The 22,497-nt window shown below is 43.9% G+C and overlaps 1 protein-coding gene across 3 annotated transcripts in view; it reads right to left on the bottom strand.

Moving 5' to 3' along the window:
* Window positions 1–22,497, bottom strand: part of CDKAL1 (CDK5 regulatory subunit associated protein 1 like 1) — a 963,682-nt gene that overhangs the window by 858,212 nt on the left and 82,973 nt on the right. For all 3 annotated transcript variants that reach the window (XM_040432802.1, XM_040432800.1, XM_040432801.1), the window contains one exon: window positions 8,001–8,085. In XM_040432802.1, coding sequence (XP_040288736.1) covers window positions 8,001–8,085 — 85 coding nt within the window. The remainder of the gene's footprint in view (window positions 1–8,000; window positions 8,086–22,497) is intronic.

Raw genomic sequence — 22,497 nt, 5'->3', positions numbered from 1 at the left:
TCTACTTCCGGGTTTCGTCCGGCGGCCCGGGAGGGACGTCAGACGCGCGCGCCTGCGCAAAACATCCTTCCGGTCAGCTACCTACACAGGGAGGTAGGCGACCCAGCGGCAGCTCAGGGCAGGCTTCCCACAAAAGAGCGTGACCCCGGCATCTCCCTGTCAGCTTTGGAACGGAGTCCGCCGGAGAGCAGGGGACGCAGACCTGGATGAAAGGCCCGCAAGGGAGGCAATATACACCGCCGATGTGGTCACCCAGGTACCTAAAAATAATTTAAAAAAATAAAAAAATAAAAAAAAGGGGTCCTTATCCACTTCACCTCTCTGAAAGCCAGAGAGGACTTTCCTCTGTCCTGGCCACTATAGGGGCAGGAAAACACTGGTAAATGGTGGTGGGAGGGATCCTTTTAACCTGTCTCTGTTCCAGAGGTCAGGGGTCAATCTCTCTGGGCCGTCATGGTGGTCAAGTGAAAAACCCATTTTCTAGGATTGTGTCGAAATATTTGTGTCCCAGATCCTTGATCTGTGCTGACTGCCAAGATCCAAATCGGCATAGACAGATGAGTATTGGGTTAGCTCACCCTAAAAAGGTCCATATGGTCACAGTAGCTCATAGTCCTACTGTCAATTTTGTCCTCCGGACATCTTTATAACAAGCCTAGCAAGGCGAAGGTTGAGTGAAAAGGCCAAATCAAGCCTGCTCCCCCAGACCCTCCATAATTTTATTTTTTAGAAGTAACCATAGCTGCTGTAACATCCACCTGTATTAAGGTTGCTCTTAGTTCTTCAGGTGACCGCCAGCACGCTTTACATAGGTCAATTATCCACCACATTTCTCCCAGCGTCTCAGGCTGGATGATAAATCTGGTGCAAGGCTAGGCACTTTTGTCTAAAGGAGCCTTTACACTGCCTGGACATTGGACAGATGATAACCAGCAAGCATTCGTACGAAGGCTCGTTAGCGATAATCTGCAGATGTAAAGGTGCCACAGATTACCCAATGAACAAGTAAAACATGTGCCATGTAAACAGCAATGCTGTCAAACAGTGATTCTGTATGGGGACGAGCTATAGCATTAGCAATCGCTCCTCCCCATACCATGGAGGAGATTGCTGCATCTAAGCGTAGCGGTTTCATTCACGGACCAGCAAGCAATTGTCGGACAGGAAGGCTTCCTTCCAGCCAGTCCTCTGCTTAATTGAGCAGTGTAAAGGGGCCTTAACTCTATAACAACTATTGGTTGGCTTACCGTGAAACGGAATGTTACAACAGAATTATGATGCAATTAGGCATACTGACCCCTACAGACTACTTTTTTTTTTTTTTTCAATTTATTTATTTTTTTTTTTCCCTTCATTCCTTACTTGGGGACTTTTTTTTTTTTACATGTGAAACTTTTTTTTATTTTTTTATTTTCAACCTTTTATTTATATTTTTTTTATTTTACACTTTTCATCCCCCATAAGGTCATACAAGACCTCTGGGGGACATTTACTTCACTTTTTTTTTTTCACAGTTGATTTCTCCTGTAACTGGGGCTGACATAGTAGCCCCAAGTTACAGGACAAATGCACCCCTATAGAGGCTGTACAGCAGCAATCCTGCGCTGTACAGCCTCACAGCAGGGCTGATCGAGGTCTCTGAGAGACCTCACACAGCTCCTGCACACTCCGGTCACATGACCGCCGGGCCAGAACAGGAAGCGCACAGCGCTTCCTTCTCTGCAGACACAGCGCTCGGTGAGCGCTGTGTCTGCAGCGATCTAGAAGGCAGGGACACCTGGGCACTGTCCCTGCCTTGTCTTAGGGTTGCCCTGCTGTCACTGACAGCGGGCAACCCGATCAGCAGCTGCACGATTAGCGTGCAGCTGCACTTTCTGAACGGACGTTCTGGAACGTCCGTTCAGAAATAGACGTCCACCCATAGGACGTTTATATCCTATGGGCGGACGTGAAGCGGTTAATTTATTTTCTTATTGCAGAGTAATACAGAACCAAGTGAATGAGATCAGATAAATCTCATGTACACTTTGCATTTTTGTTTCTATACGGAAATTGACCTGCTGGTATGCAGATTTTGAAATCTGCATAATGTACCTATTTTTTGCTCCATAAGACGCACCTAGGATTTAGAGGAAGACCATAAAAAAAAATGTTTTTCATCAGACACCCCCCACCCCCAAACCTCATGAAACCTCAGATCAGACCCCCAATCTTCATCAGACATAAAACCAGACTCCCAATATTTACCTGACCCCCAAACCTCAACACACCTCAAATCAGACCCTCATTGATCATCAGACCTCAGATCAGACAGCAATTCCTTATTAGACCTCAGATCACTGGACTGCACCACCACTCTGCAGATCCAGCCGCACCTCCTGCAATCATCGCTCCCTGATCTTCTCCAGGCACTGTGTTGGACTGTGACCTGACGTTGCACTGCATCAGTTAATAGTGCGGGCACCACCTTCTGACGCTGTACTCAGTCAAGACAGTGCCCAAACAAGACCAGGTCCTACTGTGTTCATAAGATGCTGTGCCATTTTCCCCACTTTTAGGGCGGGGACAAAAAAAAAAGGGGGGCTCTTAGGGAGCGCGAAATATTGGAAGTTCTTTGTGCGGACATCTCTTTTAAATGGAAGCGTGAAATCTGTAGAAAATTCACATCAAACCCGCACTAAAAACAGCAAGTAATATATGCTGGTTTTGGTGCAGATACGTACAGAAATACGCACTAAAAACTGTGCAAATTTTATGTTTTGAGCCCCTCACCCATGTGGTTTACCCTGAGGCCAATGGATGCTGTCAATAAGAAACAGTCAAGGGTTTCAGAAACAACTACATTTTTAGCTTAATGTTCTGATGCATGAAGAAAAATTCAATCACAAATTCTTAACCAAACATCACATATAACTGATTTAGGAACTGAAAGATGATATGGAATATATCAATGTCACAGAGGTCTGTTTCTACAGTAACATAAATAAAGCATTTCTATGGCCCTTAAATTTAGATTATCCAAGTTAAATTTCCAGATCTACATTCAAAAGTGCCTAAAGCTCTGGATACACAAGGTATATTCCATTAGTACCACATGGGTCCAAGCCACCAATTGTTTTTACAGTATTACTGACATGGGCGGACTGGGAACTTAAAGAAAAAACATAAGTTGCCCCATGTTGTCCAAATTTACAAAAGGCCAAGTAGGCAGGGCCTGCAATACTGTAGTGCAGCACAAGATACTGCCCCAGCAGAACCAAACAGTGCGGCGCAAACTACTGGCTCATCAGATGCCAATACCACAATGCAGCACAAAACACTGCCACCGCCATCACAGTATTCAACTGTACTACCATCCTGAGGACAGTGATACAGTACAGTTCAGGAGGGCTCTAGCGGCAATTGGCCAGGTGCATAATTACCTGATCCTCCTAGAATATCAGATCGTTATGTTCCCGGCCGACTGCTGTAAGGAGGGCTCAGTCTGCTCCTGGGCATCGGCCCAACAGAAAATGTCTCCTGTAGAGTATGGCCAGCCAGCCCTGGATTACGTTTTTTCTGTTTTTCAATGTAGTTGATGGGGTGCAGTTTTTACAGAGGAAATCAAATGGCACAACTAAAAACCAGTTAAAACAAAAATGCGGTTTTGCTGTGTAGTTCAAACCATATACACACTACTGCCACATGTACATTCACCACATATATTGTACATATTTGTTTCATCACAGGGGTTTTCGAGATTTTAATACTGATGACCTATATTCTAGAGGTTGAAGTAGAAAAGTCGCAGCAGCATCTCCGGTTTTTTCTTTTATATTCTGGAGGGTCCGACGAGGATCCCTCACTGATCAGCTGTTTGAGAAGACAACGGTGCAAATAGTTATCACCTTTCCTGCCAATAGGGGTTAACATGCCACAACTGGAGTACCCCTTTAGGCCTCCAGCACACGACCAATTGCTGTTCTCTGAATTCTGCCAACAATACACTAATCTGTATGGCAACCTTAGAGGACCTTTCACTGATCCTGACATTGTGAACTAAGTATACAGACATGGAGAGCGGCGCCCGGGGATCTCCCTGCACCTATTATCCCTGGGCGCCGCTCCGTTCTCCCGCTATGCCCTCCGGTATCTTCGGTCACTAAGTTATGGTAGGCGGAGTCTGCCCTTGTTCTGCTGTAGCGCTGGCCAATCGCAGCGCAGAGCTCACAGCCTGGGAGGTTCTTTTCTCCCAGGCTGTGAGCTCTGAGCTGCGATTGGCCAGCGCTACAGCAGAACAAGAGCATACTCCGCCTACCATAACTTGGTGACCGAAATCTCCGCCTACCATAACTTAGTGACCAAAGATACCGGAGGGCATAGCGGGAGAACGGAGCGGCGCCCAGGGATAATAGTAAGATCCCCGGGCGCCACTCCATGTCTGTATACTTAGTTCACAATGTCAGGATCAGTGAAAGGTCCTCTTTAAGCTCTTCAGGACCATGCCATTTTTCACCTTAAGAACCAGGCCATTTTGTGCAAATCTGACATGTGGTGATAATTGTGGTGATAATTGTGGTGATAATTTTAACACACTTACTTATCCAAGCCATTCTGAGATTGTTTTATCATCACATATTGTACTTCATGACAGAGGTAATTCTGAGTCAAAATATTTCATTTTTATTTATAAAAAGAAAATACCAAAGTTTACCAAAAATTTGGAAAAATTCAATTTTCAAAGTTTCCATTTCTCTGCTTTTAAAACAGATAGTGATACCTCCTAAAATAGTTATTACTTTACATTTCCCATATGGCTACTTCAGGTTTGGATCATTTTGTAAATGACATTCTTTTTTGGGACGTTATTAGGCTTCGAGGTTTAGAAGCAAATCTTAAAATTAAGAAAAATTTCCAAAACCTACTTTGTAAGGACCGAACTGGTCCTTACAAAGTAGGTTTTTGAAATTTTTCTTACATACTTACTGAAGTCACTTTGTGAGGCTTACATAATAGAAACTACCCATAAATGGCACCATTATAGAAACTACACCCCTCAAGGTATTCAAAACTGATTTTACAAACTTTGCTAACCCTTTAGGTGTTCCACAAGAATTAAAGGAAAATGTAGATGACATTTCAGAATACACTTTTTTTGCAGATTTTTCATTTTAATCCATTTTTTACCACTAAAGCAAGGGTTAACAGCCAAACAAAACTCAATATTTATTACTCCGATTCTGTAGTTTACAAGACACCCATGTGTGATAGTTAACTGCTGTACGGGCACACGGCAGAGCACAGAAAGGCACGCCATGTGGTTTTTGGAGGGCAGATTTCACTGGGATAATTTTAAGTTGTCATGTCACATTTGCTGACCCCCTGATGCACCCCTAGAGTAGAAACTCCCAAAAAGTGACCCCATTTTGGAAACTACGGGATAAGGTGGCAGTTTTGTTGGTACCATTTTAGGGTACATATGATTTTTGTTTGCTCTATATTACACTTTGTTAGGTAAGGTAACAAAATAGCTGTTTTGGCACAGTTTTTATTTTTTATTTACAATGTTCATCTGACAGGTTAGGCTACTTTCACTCGTGTTTGATGCGGATCCGTCTTGTATCTTGTACCAATAATGCAAACGCTTGTATCCGTTAATAACGGATCTGTTTGCATTATTCATAAAAAAAAAAGTCTAAGTCAAAACTGATCCGTCTTCACTTACATTGAAAGTCAACCATACTGTGTCAGTGAAAAACGGATCCGTCCCCATTGACTTACATTGTAAGTCAGGACAGATCCGTTTGGCTCTGCATAGTCAGACGGTCACCAAAACGCTGCAAGCTGCGTTTTAGTGACAGTCTAAAAAACACAATGGAGACCAAACGCAGCCAAATTGATGCATTCTGAACGGATCCTTATCCATTTAGAATGCATTGCGGCTGAACTGATCCATCGTGGGCCGCTTGCGAGAGCCCCGAAACGGATCTCACAAGTGGACCTAGAAACGACAGTGTGAAAGTAGCCTTAGATCATGTGCCATTTTTATAGAGCAGGATGTTATGGACGCGACAATACCAAATATGACTACTTTATTTGGTTGGTTGTTTCAGTTTTACATAAAGCATTTAAAAAATATATATATTTTTTAGTGTCTCCATATTCTGAAAGCCATATTTTTTTTTTTTTGTTTTTTTGGGCAACTGTCTTATGTAGGGTCTCGTTTTTTTTGGATGAGATGACTGTTTGGTACTATTTTAGGGTGCATAAGACTTTGATTGCTTGGTGTTACACTTTTGTCATGTAAGGTGACAAATGTTTGACAGCTTTTATTATTTATTAATTTTTTGTATGGTGCTCAACTGAGGGGTTAGACCATATGATATTTTTATACAGTAGGTTGTTACGGACGCGGCAATACCCAATATGTATACTTTTTTTAATTTAAGTTTTACACAACAACAAAAAATAAAATCATGTTTTAGTGTCTATATTCTGAGAGCCTGTTTTTTTTGCCCGACTGTTTTATGTAGGGGCTCATTTTTTGCAGGATAAGGTGACGGTTTGATTGGTACTATGTTGGGGGGGGGGCATATCGCTTGGTGTTGCACTTTTTGTGATGTAAGGTAACCAAAAAAAAAAAAAGATGGTTTTAGTACAGTTTATTTTAATTTTTTTCTACATCATTCAGGTGAGGGGGTGGATCATGTGATTTTTTTTTTTTAGAGCCGGTCGTTACAGACGGCGGCAATATCCAATCTGTCTGGTTTTCATTTTTTTTTTTTCAATTTCTTTACTATTTTATGTGTTTTATTTTATGTGTTTTAATTATGAAAAACACTTTGTCCAACTCTGGGACTTCAACTTCTGGGGTCTGATCCCCTCTGCAAGGTATTACAATACATCTGTATTGTAATACATTGCATGTCCGCTTGTATGCCGACAGCCTGCCTGTGAGACCCAGCCTAAAGGCTGGATCTCACGGGCTTCCATAGAAGGCAAGCCCCGATGCCTATGGAAGACATAGTGCTTGCCTTCTCTGCCATCAGGTCCCCGCCACTGCAGCAAGGGGACCTGATGGAGATGTGGAAGGCACCCCATACCCTCCGCATGCCGCAGCATACAAAAGGTTAATACACTGGCATCAGATGGGCACAGCACCTGCCCGATCAGCCCCCTGTACATGTACGGCGCTGGTCCTTAAGTGATGTCCACCAGTGCCGTACATGTATGGCGGGGGTCCTTAAGGGGTTAAAGGGGTTACTCAGCCTGTTTGTATTGTTGACTTATCCTATGGGACATCACACATTAGGATAGTTTAACACATGTGGCACAGCAATCGGGCAGGCAGTTCCAGCAAAGAACATCCTTCTAGAGTTCCCTGGATTAAGCATAGCTGGTTAGTGTTGCGTGCATGTCGAACCCTATTGACTATAATGGAAACCAGTGGGGATTCAGTCGGTCAACAATTGCCACACGCTACAGTTTTTGGATTTTTAGCCTGCCAGATTGCTGTGCTGCATGTCCTTACATTTCTACCCATCTCCACTGCTCCCTGGCTCTCACCCTCTGTCTCTGGAGGGACCACGTTTCACATGCTTGGCAACAGTTTCAGTAGCAGATCTGTATTGTGTGTGAAGACGGCGAGTAACAGAACTATGTTATACCTTGAAATAGAGTGTCACAAAGGAAGCTGTAAATAAAAGTGATGTGCACGCGGGGAGAGGAATCATGGGAAAAGTAGTTCTTTACATAGTAATCCTGCCCACTCCAAGCCCTAGCAGCATCCAAACAAAGGTGCAGCACTGGACTAGATATTCAAAAAAAAAGTTACTTCTTAGCTATGATGGCCTCATCTAGTGAGGACTCAAAATACATATAGTTATTTAGTTTATATGGCACTCAGTACTAGAAAAACAAAAGTAACAGCAGCAGAGAAAATTTTACATATTTACTTTAAAAATATATATAGTAAAAGGGAGGACATTTACATAACTATTAAAAGAAATCTAACCACTCACTTAATGGAATTTCTGAAGTGGTCCTCAGCTGGACTCTTCACAGTACAACTATTCAGTAGCCACAAATCTGCCAGTTCGGCATGCTCTGCAGGGGTAGAAAAGCACAGTTTAGTTGACAGGAATTATATTCTTTTAACAATGTTTTAGAACTTATAATAAATATGGTTCAATAACTGAAGCTGAGAAATTAGGTTTCTTTATGAAGTCTGCAGAAAAGTGCTCATTCCAATACAAAGAAAACCGCAAAAATGAAATTAATGAAAGAAAAAAAAAATGTAACTTGATATTCAAGAAAACGTGAACAGTGCAAAAAGGTACCTTATATACAGAACTACTTATAGTTCTGAAAATTACAGTTTAAATCAAGTTATGTTAGACATTTTTTATATATTTTTTTATTTTCCTCCTCACCATCTATATTTTTTTTTAAATAAAAATATTACAGTTTTGAGACTGGCCACCATTTAACCATCATCCAGTGTTTAGGATTCTAAAATGGTTCCACCTCTATTAGGGTTCCTACACCCAAATTTTGTCTGGCGCATTTTGCAAAAGCATTTATTTGGCCACCTGTGTTTCCAGTCACTTTTTTTTTTGCCAACAGTGAGGGGCATTTATTAAGACTGGCATATCCAGCTCCCTGCGCTGGCATGAGTTGTGCCTAATTTATTAAGACGCAGATGCATCTTAATAAATTGGACGCATATCTGCCCTGCTATGCGCCAGAAACTGAAGTCTACACCAGTTTCTGGCGCAAGTTATAGTTAATTCAGTGGGCAGCGCTATGCCCCCCCCTCCCCCACACACAAAGTACTGTCCCTTTTCTCACTACTTTTCTAAAGTTTACAAAGTTGCCAATTATGGTAAACATATGCGGTGCACCCAAAGACCTTCAGTGAGATGGAGTTTTTATGCATAAAACACAACACACCAGAAACTGCACGTGCAAAAGACATCCTGAAAAACGCAAAAGTGGGGGAAAACGCCAAACACCTACATGTAAACCCATCCTTATAAAGATGGGGCAAATAACACAGGATCAAACATAGCCAAAAGATGGAGACAGCAGCCCCTTACAGACCTATGCCATGTCACAGAAGATGTCCACAACACTCACCCAGGGAAGTCAGCCTCCTTGTGACTTCTTAGGCAGTTGACCCATTACAACAAATTATTCCCTATCCATAAGATCGCTGGGGGGGGCTTTGTTCCCCTAACTCATCCTCAAACTGCGGCCCTCCAGCTGTTGTAAAACTACAACTCCCACAATGCCCTGCTGTAGGCTGATACCTGTAGGCTGTTCGGGCATGCTGGGAGTTGTAGTTTTGCAACAGCTGGAGGGCCGCAGTTTGAGGATGCCTGCCCTATATGAATGGAGCTGCAGACTCACATGCGAGTCTGCAGCTCCATTCTACTCTATGGGACCTCCTGAGATAGCAAACTACAAGCGCTTGGATATCACTGGCAGCCCCATAGATGGAATGGAACAGGGGTACAAAAGGGGTTGGATGCCCGCAGAACAGAAACTTATGCCCTTATTCTGTGTACGGGTGATAAGTTGTAATGGGACAACCCCTTTAAGGAGGACAAGTGTATAGTAAAATAAGGTGATTGCTTCACGTAATCATACTTTTACAGGAAATCAATCAATGCACTGTAGGCCAATTGTTCATAATGGGCGTGATTGCAAAAACCCATTCTCACATTTGTTTGCAACAGACCGGTCTCAGTGGAATTATGCTGTTTTTCAGTTTACTGCCAATCAAAAAGATTGTAAAAAGCCAGCATGCAAATGTCATGCAAAACCATAGTGATTAAAGATCCAGCCATTTGCAGATTCATGAGCAAAACATTCACTTTCTCCTCTAACCACTTCATGCTTTCGTGCAGACATTAGGGCAGCAAGCTCTACAAGTTTAAAATCCTCCTCTGCAGGATCAAATAAATGATCTTTATCTAAATAATCTATATAAGCAGAACCAGCTGGACACTTTCCAAGGCAGCAAAACAGACGAGCATGTTCTCCTGAAATAACCCATCCACTCTGCATACACAAAGTACAAAGAAACTTCCAGATTTCTACAGACCTTCTATAGGTTTAACAAAATGTCACAAATCATGAAGCGCTTAAGATTATTAATAAAGCCTGTGGTTCCTCTATTATTTTGGGTGGAGCACAGACTATTTCCTTAACGGGATGTTCACTTTGGGAGGACACTTCTGCCGGACCATGCTAAGTCGTCAGACCTGTGGAGGAAAGCATACTTACCTGTTCCCTGCTGACTGCTGCTGCCCTTTACGTGTCAACATCCTGTTTAACACGTGTTACATGGACACTGCAGCCAATGGCTGGCAGCAGCGGTGGCGTGTCCCTCACGCGACAAGTCACTGGGTCATGTGACACACAGGAGACACGTCACTGCCTCAGCCAGCCACAGGATGCAGCGGGCACGTGACTCACATTAAACAGCTGATAGACAGGGGTGCCTGGATTTAGACCCCCACTGATCAGATATTGAGGACCTATCCTGAGGTAATGAAAATTTAAATCCCAGAAAACTCCTTTAAGGCAGTAACAGTATCTGTAGAGCTTGCAGACACCCTTACAGTAATGGTCAATTCACATGTCCATATGAATGGGTCTGCATCCGTTCCGCAATTTTGTGGAACGGGTGCGGACACACTCATTTCAATGGGGCCACAAAAGATGTGGACAGCACACAGTGTGCTGTTCGCATCCTTAGTTCCTTTCCGCGGCTCCGCAAAAAGATAGAGCATGTTTTATTCTTGTCCGCAGCCACGGACAAGAATTAGGCATCTCTATCACAGGGCCAGCCATGCACGGTCCGCAAAACTCGGAACGCACATGGCCAGTGTGTGTGTTTAGCAGATCCACAATTTGCAGACCGCAAAACACTTGTGGACGTGTGAATGGACCCTAAACCACAAAAAAAACGACAACTCTTTTGCACAAAAAGCAAACATGAAATAACAGTTTAAAACATACGTGATTTTATCAAACCTTCTATTAAAGGGGTTCTCCGGGATTTTGATATTGATGGCCACTGTCTGAACCTCCTTCATCAATACCTCCATTGACTTTCTGAGATGAAAGTGAAAGTATCCCAGGCCGAGAATCCTCGCGTACCAGGAGAGCTGGTGAAACGCTTCACGTTTTAAGAAAGTTGGCAATCTACATTGCTCAAAAAAATAAAGGGAACACAAAAATAACACATCCTAGATCTGAATTAATTAAATATTCTTCTGAAATACTTTGTTCTTTATATAGTTGAATGTGCCGACAACAAAATCACACAAAAATTAAAAAAATGGAAATCAAATTTTTCAACCCATGGAGGTCTGGATTTGGAGTCACACTCAAAATTAAAGTGGAAAAACACCCTACAGGCTGATCCAACTTTGATGTAATGTCCTTAAAACAAGTCAAAATGAGGCTCAGTAGTGTGTGTGGCCTCCACGTGCCTGTATGACCTCCCTACAACGCCTGTGCATGCTCCTGATGAGGTGGCGGACGGTCTCCTGAGGGATCTCCTCCCAGACCTGGACTAAAGCATCTGCCAACTCCTGGACAGTCTGTGGTGCAACGTGACGTTGGTGGATAGAGCGAGACATGATGTCCCAGATGTGCTCAATTGGATTCAGGTCTGGGGAACGGGCGGGCCAGTCCATAGCATCAATGCCTTTGTCTTGCAGGAACTGCTGACACACTTCAGCAACATGAGGTCTAGCATTATCTTGCATTAGGAGGAACCCAGGGCCAACCGCACCAGCATATGGTCTCACAAAGGGTCTGAGGATCTCATCTCGGTACCTAATGGCAGTCAGGCTACCTCTGGCGAGCACATGGAGGGCTGTGCAGCCCTCCAAAGAAATGCCACCCCACACCATTACAGACCCAATGCCAAACCGGTCATGCTGGAGGATGTTGCAGGCAGCAGAACGTTCTCCACGGCATCTCAAGACTCCGTCACATGTGCTCAGTGTGAACCTGCTTTCATCTGTGAAGAGCACAGGGCGCCAGTGGCGAATTTGCCAATCTTGGTGTTCTCTGGCAAATGCCAAACGTCCTGCACGGTGTTGGGCTGTAAGCACAACCCCCACCTGTGGACGTCGGGCCCTCATATCACCCTCATGGAGTCTGTTTCTGACCGTTTGAGCAGACACATGCACATTTGTGGCCTGCTGGAGGTCATTTTGCAGGGCTCTGGCAGTGCTCCTCCTGTTCCTCCTTGCACAAAGGCGGAGGTAGCGGTCCTGCTGCTGGGTTGTTGCCCTCCTACGGCCTCCTCCACGTCTCCTGATGTACTGGCCTGTCTCCTGGTAGCGCCTCCATGCTCTGGACACTACGCTGACAGACACAGCAAACCTTCTTGCCACAGCTCGCATTGATGTGCCATCCTGGATAAGCTGCACTACCTGAGCCACTTGTGTGGGTTGAAGACTCTGTCTCATGCTACCACTAGAGTGAAAGCACCGCCAGCATTCAAAAGTGACCAAAACATCAGCCAGCAAGCATAGGAACTGAGAAGTAGTCTGTTGTCACCACCTGCAGAACCACTCCTTTATTGGGGGCTAATTGCCTATAATTTCCACCTGTTGTCTATCCCATTTGCACAACAGCATGTGAAATTGATTGTCACTCAGTGTTGCTTCCTAAGTGGACAGATTGATTTCACAGAAGTGCGATTGACTTGGAGTTACATTGTGTTGTTTAAGTGTTCCCTTTATTTTTTTGAGCAGTGTATATCAAGAGCCACAACTCTATAGAAACATCAAACCGTGACCGCAAAAATAGAAATCACTATTTGTAATAATATCTGGGTATCAAGGGCCCCTTTGGTCTCTGCTAATCCTTCCCATAAAATAGTTTTCCATGTTTATTTGATGTCCTTATTGAGAGTGGGTTTTAATGCATGTTAATAAAAAAATAAGATATATTTTAGAGTAGGGTTTCCCCAATTCTTAAGCAATTACTTTTCTACAGACCTACTGGATTATACAGTATGTATAGGATTTAGTGAAATTCCTTTGAATGCGGCTGAGATGCAATACCAATAGTACCCAATAGAAGGCGCTGTGCCTGGTAAGCTTTGAGGAAGCTGTGGTGCTCACTAGAACTAATGTGAGTGCTGCTGCTTCCGCAAACCGCTGGCACGGGTGCTGGTAGTCGGCCGCGCCAATTTCATACTGATGACCTATCCCAGGGATCAGAAGGCCGCCGCACTCCTGCTGTGGTTAAACTACAACATCCAGTATGCACCCATGCTTGGCTGTTCTCGGAACTCCCATAGAAGTTAATGGAGCATGCTGGGAGTTGTAGTTTCAAGCCATGTTGCTGTACCCTGACCTACCCTGAGGATAGGCCATCAATATGAAAATCCCAGAGAATCCCTTTGATTTATATAATGGTTTCACTTTTTAGTCAGGTTTACTTTCTGCCATGTAAGGGGCCAAGCCTCTTGCAAATGGGCATATACAGACTCGTAAGGTACAGATCTGTAACAGCCTACAGGCTCAAATGTTACTTCTGTGCGCCTCCGATTTCATATAGAGGCACCCGCTTATTATCGGTTTCTTCCTTCAGCCTTGCGCTGTGCCTGCTGCCCAGTATGAATTTGCTGCAACACATCCAGTTAAAATGTTACTAACGTAAAACCACCCCATTATTTCAATAACCAAGTTATGACTGACTGTAGTAGTCAAAAAAAGTTCAAAAAGATACGACAGCGTGTTTTCAATCTTCCAGCACTAAATAGTTGAAGAAGCTTTTATCACTACTGCAACATTATGTGAAAAACAGGGAGGTCAGGTTGACCTTGCTTCCTCTAAAAACAAATCATCCAATAGCCAGCTTTAAACTGTACCAAGTTCCAATAACCAAAACGACCTGCATGACTTCCAAATTATTTTTTTTTACATTTTTTATTCTTTCCAAACAGAATAGTTGTACAGGAAATATACAGGGAAAAACTAAAAGCAGGAAAAAAATAAAAAAAAAAATTAAAAAAAAAATCTAAGAACACTTAGGCATTTGCCACAATCACAAATTCGATCTGTTATACAGATTTATATAAACTCCATAAAGCAATATATCCCTAAGCTTTTTTAATATATATTTATACTGTATATGCCATATAAATCTGTGTAAAGAAATACTGTGGCATTACACTGCATCTTTTATTATGGAGGTATGCTCCCTAGAAGCATTAGGGTTCATTTACGCTCACCAAAAAAAAAAAAAAAAAAAAAAAAAAAAAAGGAGTTGTTGGAAATGAAAGACTTTATATGTGAGAATGTTAGGGTACTTTCACACTAGCATTATTCTTTTCCGTTATTGTGTTGCGTCCTAGGGGCTCAATACCGGAAAAGTATTGATCAGTTTTATCCTAAGGCCTCATGCACACGACAGTATTTTTTTTCACGGTCCGCAAAACGGGGTTCCGTTGGTCCGTGACCGTTTTTTTTGTCCGTGGGTCTTCCTTGATTTTTGGAGGATCCACGGACATGAAAAAAGTCATTTTGGTATCCGCGTGGCACCAAACGGATCCGTCCTGACTTACAATGTAAGTCAATGGGGACGGATCCGTTTGACGTTGACACAATATGGTGCAAATGCAAACGGATCCGTCCCCCATTGACTTTCAATGTAAAGTCAGGAGTTAATTTACCATAGGATCAGAGTTTTCTCCAATCCGATGGTATATTTTAACTTGAAGCGTCCCCATCACCATGGGAACGCCTCTATGTTAGAATATACCATCGGATTTGAGTTAGATCGTGAAACTCATATCCGACAGTATATTCTAACAGAGGCGTTCCCATGGTGATGGGGACGCTTCAAGTTAGAATATCCTACGAACTGTGTACATGACTGCCCCCTGATCTCTTACAGGGGGCCGTGATGAGCACAATTAACCCCTCAGGTGCCGCACCTGAAGGGGTTAATTGTGCTCATCATAGCCCCCTGTAAGAGATCAGGGGCTGCCAGGCAGCAAGGGGGCAGACCCCCCTCCCTCCCCAGTTTGAATATCATTGGTGACCAGTGTGCACCCCCCCCCCCCCCCTCTATTGTATTATCATTGGTGGCCAGTGTGCGCCCCCCCCCCCCCCCTCTATTGTATTATCATTGGTGGCCAGTGTGCAGCCTCCCCCCCCAATCATTGGTGGCAGCGGAGAGTTCCGATCGGAGTCCCAGTTTAATCGCTGGGGCTCCGATCGGTAACCATGGCAATCAGGACACTACTGTAGTCCTGGTTGCCATGGTTACTTAGCAATATTAGAAGCATCATACTTACCTGCTGCGCTAAGTATGATGCTTCTAAAATTGCTAAGTAACCATGGCAACCAGGACTACAGTAGTGTCCTGGTTGCCATAGTTACCGATCGGAGCCCCAGCGATTAAACTGGGACTCCGATTGGAACTCTCCGCTGCCACCAATGATCGGGCGGGGGGGGGGGGGGGGGGGGCGCACACTGGCCACCAATGAAATTAAAACTGGGGAGGGAGGGGGTTCTGCCCCCTCCTGCCTGGCAGCCCCTGATCTCTTATAGGGGGCTATGATATGCACAATTAACCCCTCAGGTGCAGCACCTGAGAGGTTTATTGTGCGGATCACAGCCCCCTGTAAGAGATCGGGTGCTGCCAGGCAGCAGGGGGCAGTCATGTACACAGTTCGTAGTATATTCTAACTAGAAGCGTCCCCATCTCTATGGGAATGCCTCTGTGTTATAATATACTGTCAGTTCTGAGTTTTCACAAAGTGAAAACTCATCTCTGAAAAAGCTTTTATGCAGACGGATCTTCGGATACGTCTGTATGAAAGTAACCTACGGCCACGGATCACGGATGCCAATCTTGCGTGCATCCGTGTTGTTTCACGGACCCATTGACTTGAATGGGTCTGTGAACCGTTGTCAGTCAAGAAAATAGGACAGGTCATTTTTTTGACGGACAGGAAACACGGATCACGGATGCGGCTGCAAAACGGTGCATTTTCCGATTTTTCCACTGACCCATTGAAAGTCAATGGGTCCGCAAAAAAAAACAAAGCGGAACCACAGATGCGGATGCACACAACGGTCGTGTGCATGAGGCCTAATGCATTTTGAATGGAGAGCATTCCGTTCAGGATGTCTTCAGTTCAGTCTTTTTGACTTTTCAGGACAGAGATAATACCGCAGCATGCTGCGGTTTTATCTCTGTCCAAAATTCCAGAACACTTGCCGGAATGCCGGATCCAGCATTTTGTCCCATTGACATGCATTAATGCCAGATCCGGTCAAGAGTGTTCTGGCAAAACGGATCCGGCATTTCTGGAGAGACGGATCCAGCATTTCAATGCATTTGTCATACAGATCAGAATCCTGATCCGTATGATAAATGCTATCATTTTGCATGCATTTTGACGGATACGGCAGGCAGTTCCGGCGACGGAACTGCTTGCCGGAATCCTCTGCCGCAAGTGTGAAAGTACCCTAAGTGATTTGAATATTAGAGAGAAAGGATACTAGTAGTACAATTGCACTACTAAAATAGTACAATGGAAAGGAGGCTCTAGGAAACTGTTGGGCTGCCTCTATCCTGGATACAAGAGGCGATATGGTTGGGCATTGAAGTATAACAGGCTCTGTATGGTATCCTGCAGCACATTTGCCCACAGATGCAGCTTTGCCTGTAGATACTTCACACTCGTACGTTACAGAAGCTGGCGCTCCAGTTCATCCCCTAATGTCCCATTGGAAATAAATCTGGCGACTGGACAGTTGCAATCTGGTGGAGACATTCCCGGGAAATCCTTGCTGTGTGTGGGCAAGCATTATCCCACTGAAAAATTCCAGTTGGAAGCCCTGCCATGGGAAGCAATACATGTGGCCACCAAATGTCCTGCACATATCACTAATCTGTTAGTGTCAGTCATATCACTACTAGTGATGACCAGCTGTCATATACGTTGGCTCCCCAGATCATAACACCAGCAGGATTGAAACGCTCACCATGTGACCTCCATACTCATAATTGCTAAAAATTATACAGTTCACAACCATAGCAGTCCAGGTCCCTTGATCACATGATTGACAATGAAACTGTGGAAGCAGCATGCTTCTTGGCGGACAAAACAATCCTCTCAACTGGTAGTCTGTCTGGGCCATCCAGAGTCTGTTTACCGTGTATGTGCCCTCACTTAACCACTGCTCTCAACACCCCCAACAGCTAGGTCAGGACAGCCCAAGCGGCAGGCAGTTAATCGAAATGATCATACTGCTTCTCTCAGTGCAATAACGCACCCCCTGTCACAGTCTGTAAACAAAATCTTCATGTGTGTCAGAGGCATGTCTAGCAGAAAACAATCTCTCACCAAGAAGTACACTACCCCAAAGTAGCCTCTAAGACTTTTTATAAGGCAGTGGGTGCAGCAATTTTACACTCCCTTCTTCAAAGACCCAGTGTCTAATCAGACTACACGTGTAAATAGTTACACATCTGCCTGATACATACCTGCATGTTGAGTTTTTCAGCAATCTAACATTTCGACCTTGTGGGGTTATTGTTTTTTGTTGATTAGTGTACTAAAGACTAGCATTTTATGCATCAGTTTTGGTAAAAAGCCCACTGGCAAAAGATGCAACCATTAGGAGGTGCAGGCACCATAATAAATTTGTCACATTATGAGATAACATGAGATCAGCAGCCAGCGCCTGAAGCTGCATGACTGCAGGCGGCCTGGTTAGGGGGTGGGATAGTATTCTTTGCTCCCACACTACTAGCAAGTGATTCAATCTCATACCCGCGCTGTGGTGAAGAAGCGCAGGGAGCAGGTCATGAATATATTGTCTGAGATTACTGACAGGTTCATTGTGGGTTATAACTGAGCTAGGATCAGTGAACGATCCAGGTAGTGACTGGGGCATAATTTGATGCCGGCCCAGTGGGCAACATGTTATAAGTATTAATGGAAAGTTGTCATTTACATCAAGGGGGCAAGAAACAGGAAATAAGAAAACCTTGGAATACCCCATTAAGTACCCTATACTTTTTTAGGTCACCAGCAAAAACTGACACTGCACTCTCAATCCCATCCACTTTATCACTGATAGAGATTAAAAGGGAGTGTGTAACCAGGTTTTCATGTTCTAGCACACAAAACACAATTATAACAGTACCTTTGTGTTTTTTGTCCCATCTAGTAAGGATGAAAAAACAAGGAACAAAGGATTCTTTATAGCGCTGGCTGCCCCGCGCAACTAAGTAATCGGGGGAAAGGGTGTTGGTAAGAGAGGTGACCAAGAGCCCAATGGTCACTCTGGATAAGATCCAAAGATCCTTTGTGCAGATTTAAAAAACTTACATAAAGTGAAATATCACAACAGCAAACCGGAAACCAAACTGGGCTCTAAGTCAGAGTGGAAAGAAACCTCTCCTAAGTAAAAAGACACATGAAAGTCTGCAAAAGAACATAATGGACTGTCAGACTGAGAAACAAGATTCTCTGGTCTAATTAAACGAAGATTGAACATTTTGGCCTCAATTCTAATTGGCATGTTTTAAGGAAACTAAGCACTGCCCAATACTATCCCTACAGTGAAGCATGGTGGGGTCAGCATCATGTTGTGAGGGTGTTTTTCAGAGGCTGGGACAGGGAGACTGGTCAGAATTTAGGGAAAGCTGAACAGGGCAAAGTCTGGAGATTTTCTTAATGAAAACTTGCTCAAGAGTGCTCGAGACAGGGTTGAAGGTTTACCTTTCAAAAATACAATGACCCAGGGCAAACAGCCAAGACAACACCGGAGTGGCTTAGGGACAACTCAATGTCCTTGAGTGAGCCAGCCAGAGCCCTGACTTGAACCCAATCGAATATCTCTGGAGAGACCGTCCCTATCCAACCCGACAGCTCGAGAGGATCACCAGAAAAGAAAGAATGGCAGAAAATCTCCAAATCCTGGTGTGCAGACCTTGTGGCATCATGCCCAAGAACATTGGAGGATTGGAGGCTGTAATCACTGCTATAACTTAGGGCTCTTTCACACTTGCGTTCTTTTCTTCCGGCATAGAGTTCCGACGTCGGAGCTCTATGCCGGAAGAATCCTGATCAGTTTTATCCTAATGCATTCTGAATGGAGAGAAATCCGTTCAGGATGCATCAGGATGTCTTCAGTTCCGGACCGGAACGTTTTTTGGCCGGAGAAAATACCGCAGCATGCTGCGCTTTTTGCTCCGGCCAAAAATCCTGAACACTTGCTGCAAGGCCGGATCCGGAATTAATGCCCATTGAAAGGCATTAATCCGGATACGGCCTTAAGCTAAACGTCGATTCGGCGCATTGCCAGATCAGACGTTTAGCTTTTTCTGAATAGTTATGCATGGATGACGTGATCGCATGGACACGTCATCCATGCGCATGGGGCGCTCTGACGTCATTCTGGAGTGCCCCGGGAGCCGCACGGACTGTAAGTATACTGCTCCCCCGCTCCCCACTACTACTATGGCAACCAGGACTTTAATAGCGTCCTGGATGCCATAGTAACACTGAACGCATTTTGAAGACGGATCCGTCTTCAAATGCTTTCAGTTCACTTGCGTTTTTCCGGATCCGCCGTGTAATTCCGGCAAATGGAGTACACGCCGGATCCGGACAACGCAATTGTGAAAGAGCCCTAAGTCCTAAGGGTTTCAATAAATTAGCAAAGATTTCGAACATTGTGTTTTAACATTTTCATTATGAGCTACTGAGCGCAGAATGACTAGGAGAAATTTAAACTTTTCTTAATTTTAGCACAGGGCCACAACATAAGATTTTAAAAAGTGAAAGGGTCTGAAGACTTTCCAAATACACTGTATATTTGCTAATTGCTGCAATTTTCTATATGAAGACAGTTACGTGCAAGGACGACCTTGAGCGTCTGGTTTTACCGATTCCTGATTCCAATCAAGCTATTTAGCAAATTTGAGACTAAATCCTCCTAATTTACTCATGCTTCAGAAAAGAAAACCATAATCTCAAGAGTACTACATGACCATCAAACAATCAGCAGGATAAGCACACAATCCCTCCATATAGCTCAGATGTAAACAAGCGCTTTATACTTCAGTGGGGTCCTAACATCTTCATGTATTCAAAGATACATTGACCAAATAATAACTCAATGCATGCTTTGTATTCATTTCTACAGATTTAAGAACAAGTGTTGATTGTTGCTTACATGCTCACTTTCACTATGTATATTACAGTTCTACTTTGTAGTACCCAGAAGCAAGGCATTGATTTGTGAGATCTAGAGGTAGCCCATCACTTCAGGTGCTGATATCCCTCGAGACGTTGGATTTAAATTCTATCTTCCAGCTCTAAGATACACAAAATCCACCTGAGCCAGATATGTCCAAACACTTATTAAATTGGGCCTTCCAGCATTTTATTGACTTTTACAAGGTTGCCCGCATATTTCAGACAACTGCTACCATAGCCTTCCGAAATCTAGGGAGTTTATTGCCGTCTGATAAGATACAAAATAGTTCACAGATAATACACCGCACAGAATTCATTTATATTGATATTCAGCTGGTAAAACAAAACTCACAGAACCTAACCAACTGGCATGGACAACTTTACATACTGTATCCAACGTATTAGTGCTTGAGCAAGAAAATTGTAAAACTGTTCTAAGGACACTGATGCTTTCACTGCTTGTCAAATATGTGACTGTGACCCATAGTATCCATTACCTATCATCTCCACTGCAGCAGCCATTATTCTTCTACACTGGATATTAGAAAGAATCCCCACCAAAAACTTAAGATAGATAAGTTTCCATTTAATCCATAAAAATCACTGTCATTTAAATTTTAGCATTGTTACACTTTAAGGGCCTGCCCAGTTTTAAGAAGAAACAGGAAATCCATCAGGATCCGTTGTCCCGGTGCGGTGTGGGAGGATAACTCTACACCGACCACAAGAGCGAAGGGAATAGGTACTAGGCATGGAAACTAGGATAAGGGGAAAAGGTCACCACCTAGTGAATCCCTAACCCAAGCCCTGACTACTATAAGTATGAACAGACCTTGATGGTAGGAATGTTCATACACTGGAACCTAGGTACCTATCTGACCCTAAAGGACCCTGGAAATAGTGTCAGGGCAAGAGGTGACCTGTTGCTTCCCAGCTGAAGGAACAGGAGACTGCCTCAGGCCCAATACCAGAAGACACCAGCTCTTCACAACCAAAAGGAGCCATCAACCACATAGCAGGAGGGGTGAGACCAGACTAAATAGAGGAGTAGGAATTACCAATTAAGCTACACCTGAGACCAGGGGTGTAGTCATACCCAGCAACAACACAGAAGAGTGAAACCAAAGAGGCTGTCAGATCACATCACGTGCAGCCAGTCTCTTAGATCTTCTGACCCCTGTCCCAGGAGAGACAATGACATCCACCTGCAGTAAAGAACTTATACTTACCTGGCGGATCATGTAACACTACTGCAGTTCTCCCAGCCAGGCTCAATTTACCCTGCTGCAACGGTAATAGAAGATTAACCACATGTGACCGCTGCAGCCAATCACTGGCCCTAGCGGTGCACTAAATGAGGCCAGCGATTGGCTGCAGTGGTCATGTGTTAATGTGATGTCACCAATGCAGCTGAGTAAATGGCGTCTAACCAGGAAAACTTGAGCAGTGACTAAGAATGTATGGCAAGTATGGCATGCAGCGATGGTAACTAGCCTCGCTAGACTCGCCTGTCATTGGCTGAAATGCCCACCCCCCACCCGGATGTTTTCTTTCCTGCACGGGGAGAAGTAGCGGCGGCCATGCGGTGACCAGGAGTGACGCGGGTGCTGGGGAGCAAGGCAAGTATATTGTGTAAGGGGCCCGGGCATATGGTGCAGCATTTCAGGGGTTGGATAACCCCTTTAAGTCAGCGATCAGCTGCAGGTGCGATTTGTTGTCAAAGTGATGTTTCCGCTGCAGCCAAGTAAACAAAGCCCAGTTCGGAGGTAAATAGTGCTGCACTTGCACCTTTTTTTGGCACTCTCTCATACATGTGTGCCAGTGCCTGTGTACAAGCTGTAATGTAACAGAGAAGCTTTTCACGCATATTGTGGCTGAACTTCCCCCTCGGATTATAAAGTTTGAAAAGATAAAAGATTTCTTCTCCCTAATAGGTGAACGAACCTCTATTTGAGAGACGCAAGATCCTTTAATAGGCATGTTCTGAATCGTCCTATATCTTGTGGGAGTTACATCTAATGTGTATAAATCATGTTATGAATCATATTGTATCACATATGAGTCACACTATTTGTATAAATCCAGACCCCATAGCATATTCCTGCACAGAGGTGTGGTAATCTAATTTCCAGGACGGTAATTAAAGTAGTTCAGGCGACCAACAGAAACAAAATGTGCTTTGAGAAGAACTATGACCTGGGTGTTAAAGGGATATGAGTAAAGATGAGCAAATTAATTCTTAAGAACCAAGCAGG

Source organism: Bufo bufo, chromosome 5, assembly GCF_905171765.1.
Source record: "Bufo bufo chromosome 5, aBufBuf1.1, whole genome shotgun sequence".
Lineage (NCBI taxonomy): Eukaryota > Metazoa > Chordata > Amphibia > Anura > Bufonidae > Bufo > Bufo bufo.
This window is presented reverse-complemented; position numbering and strand designations above follow the sequence as displayed.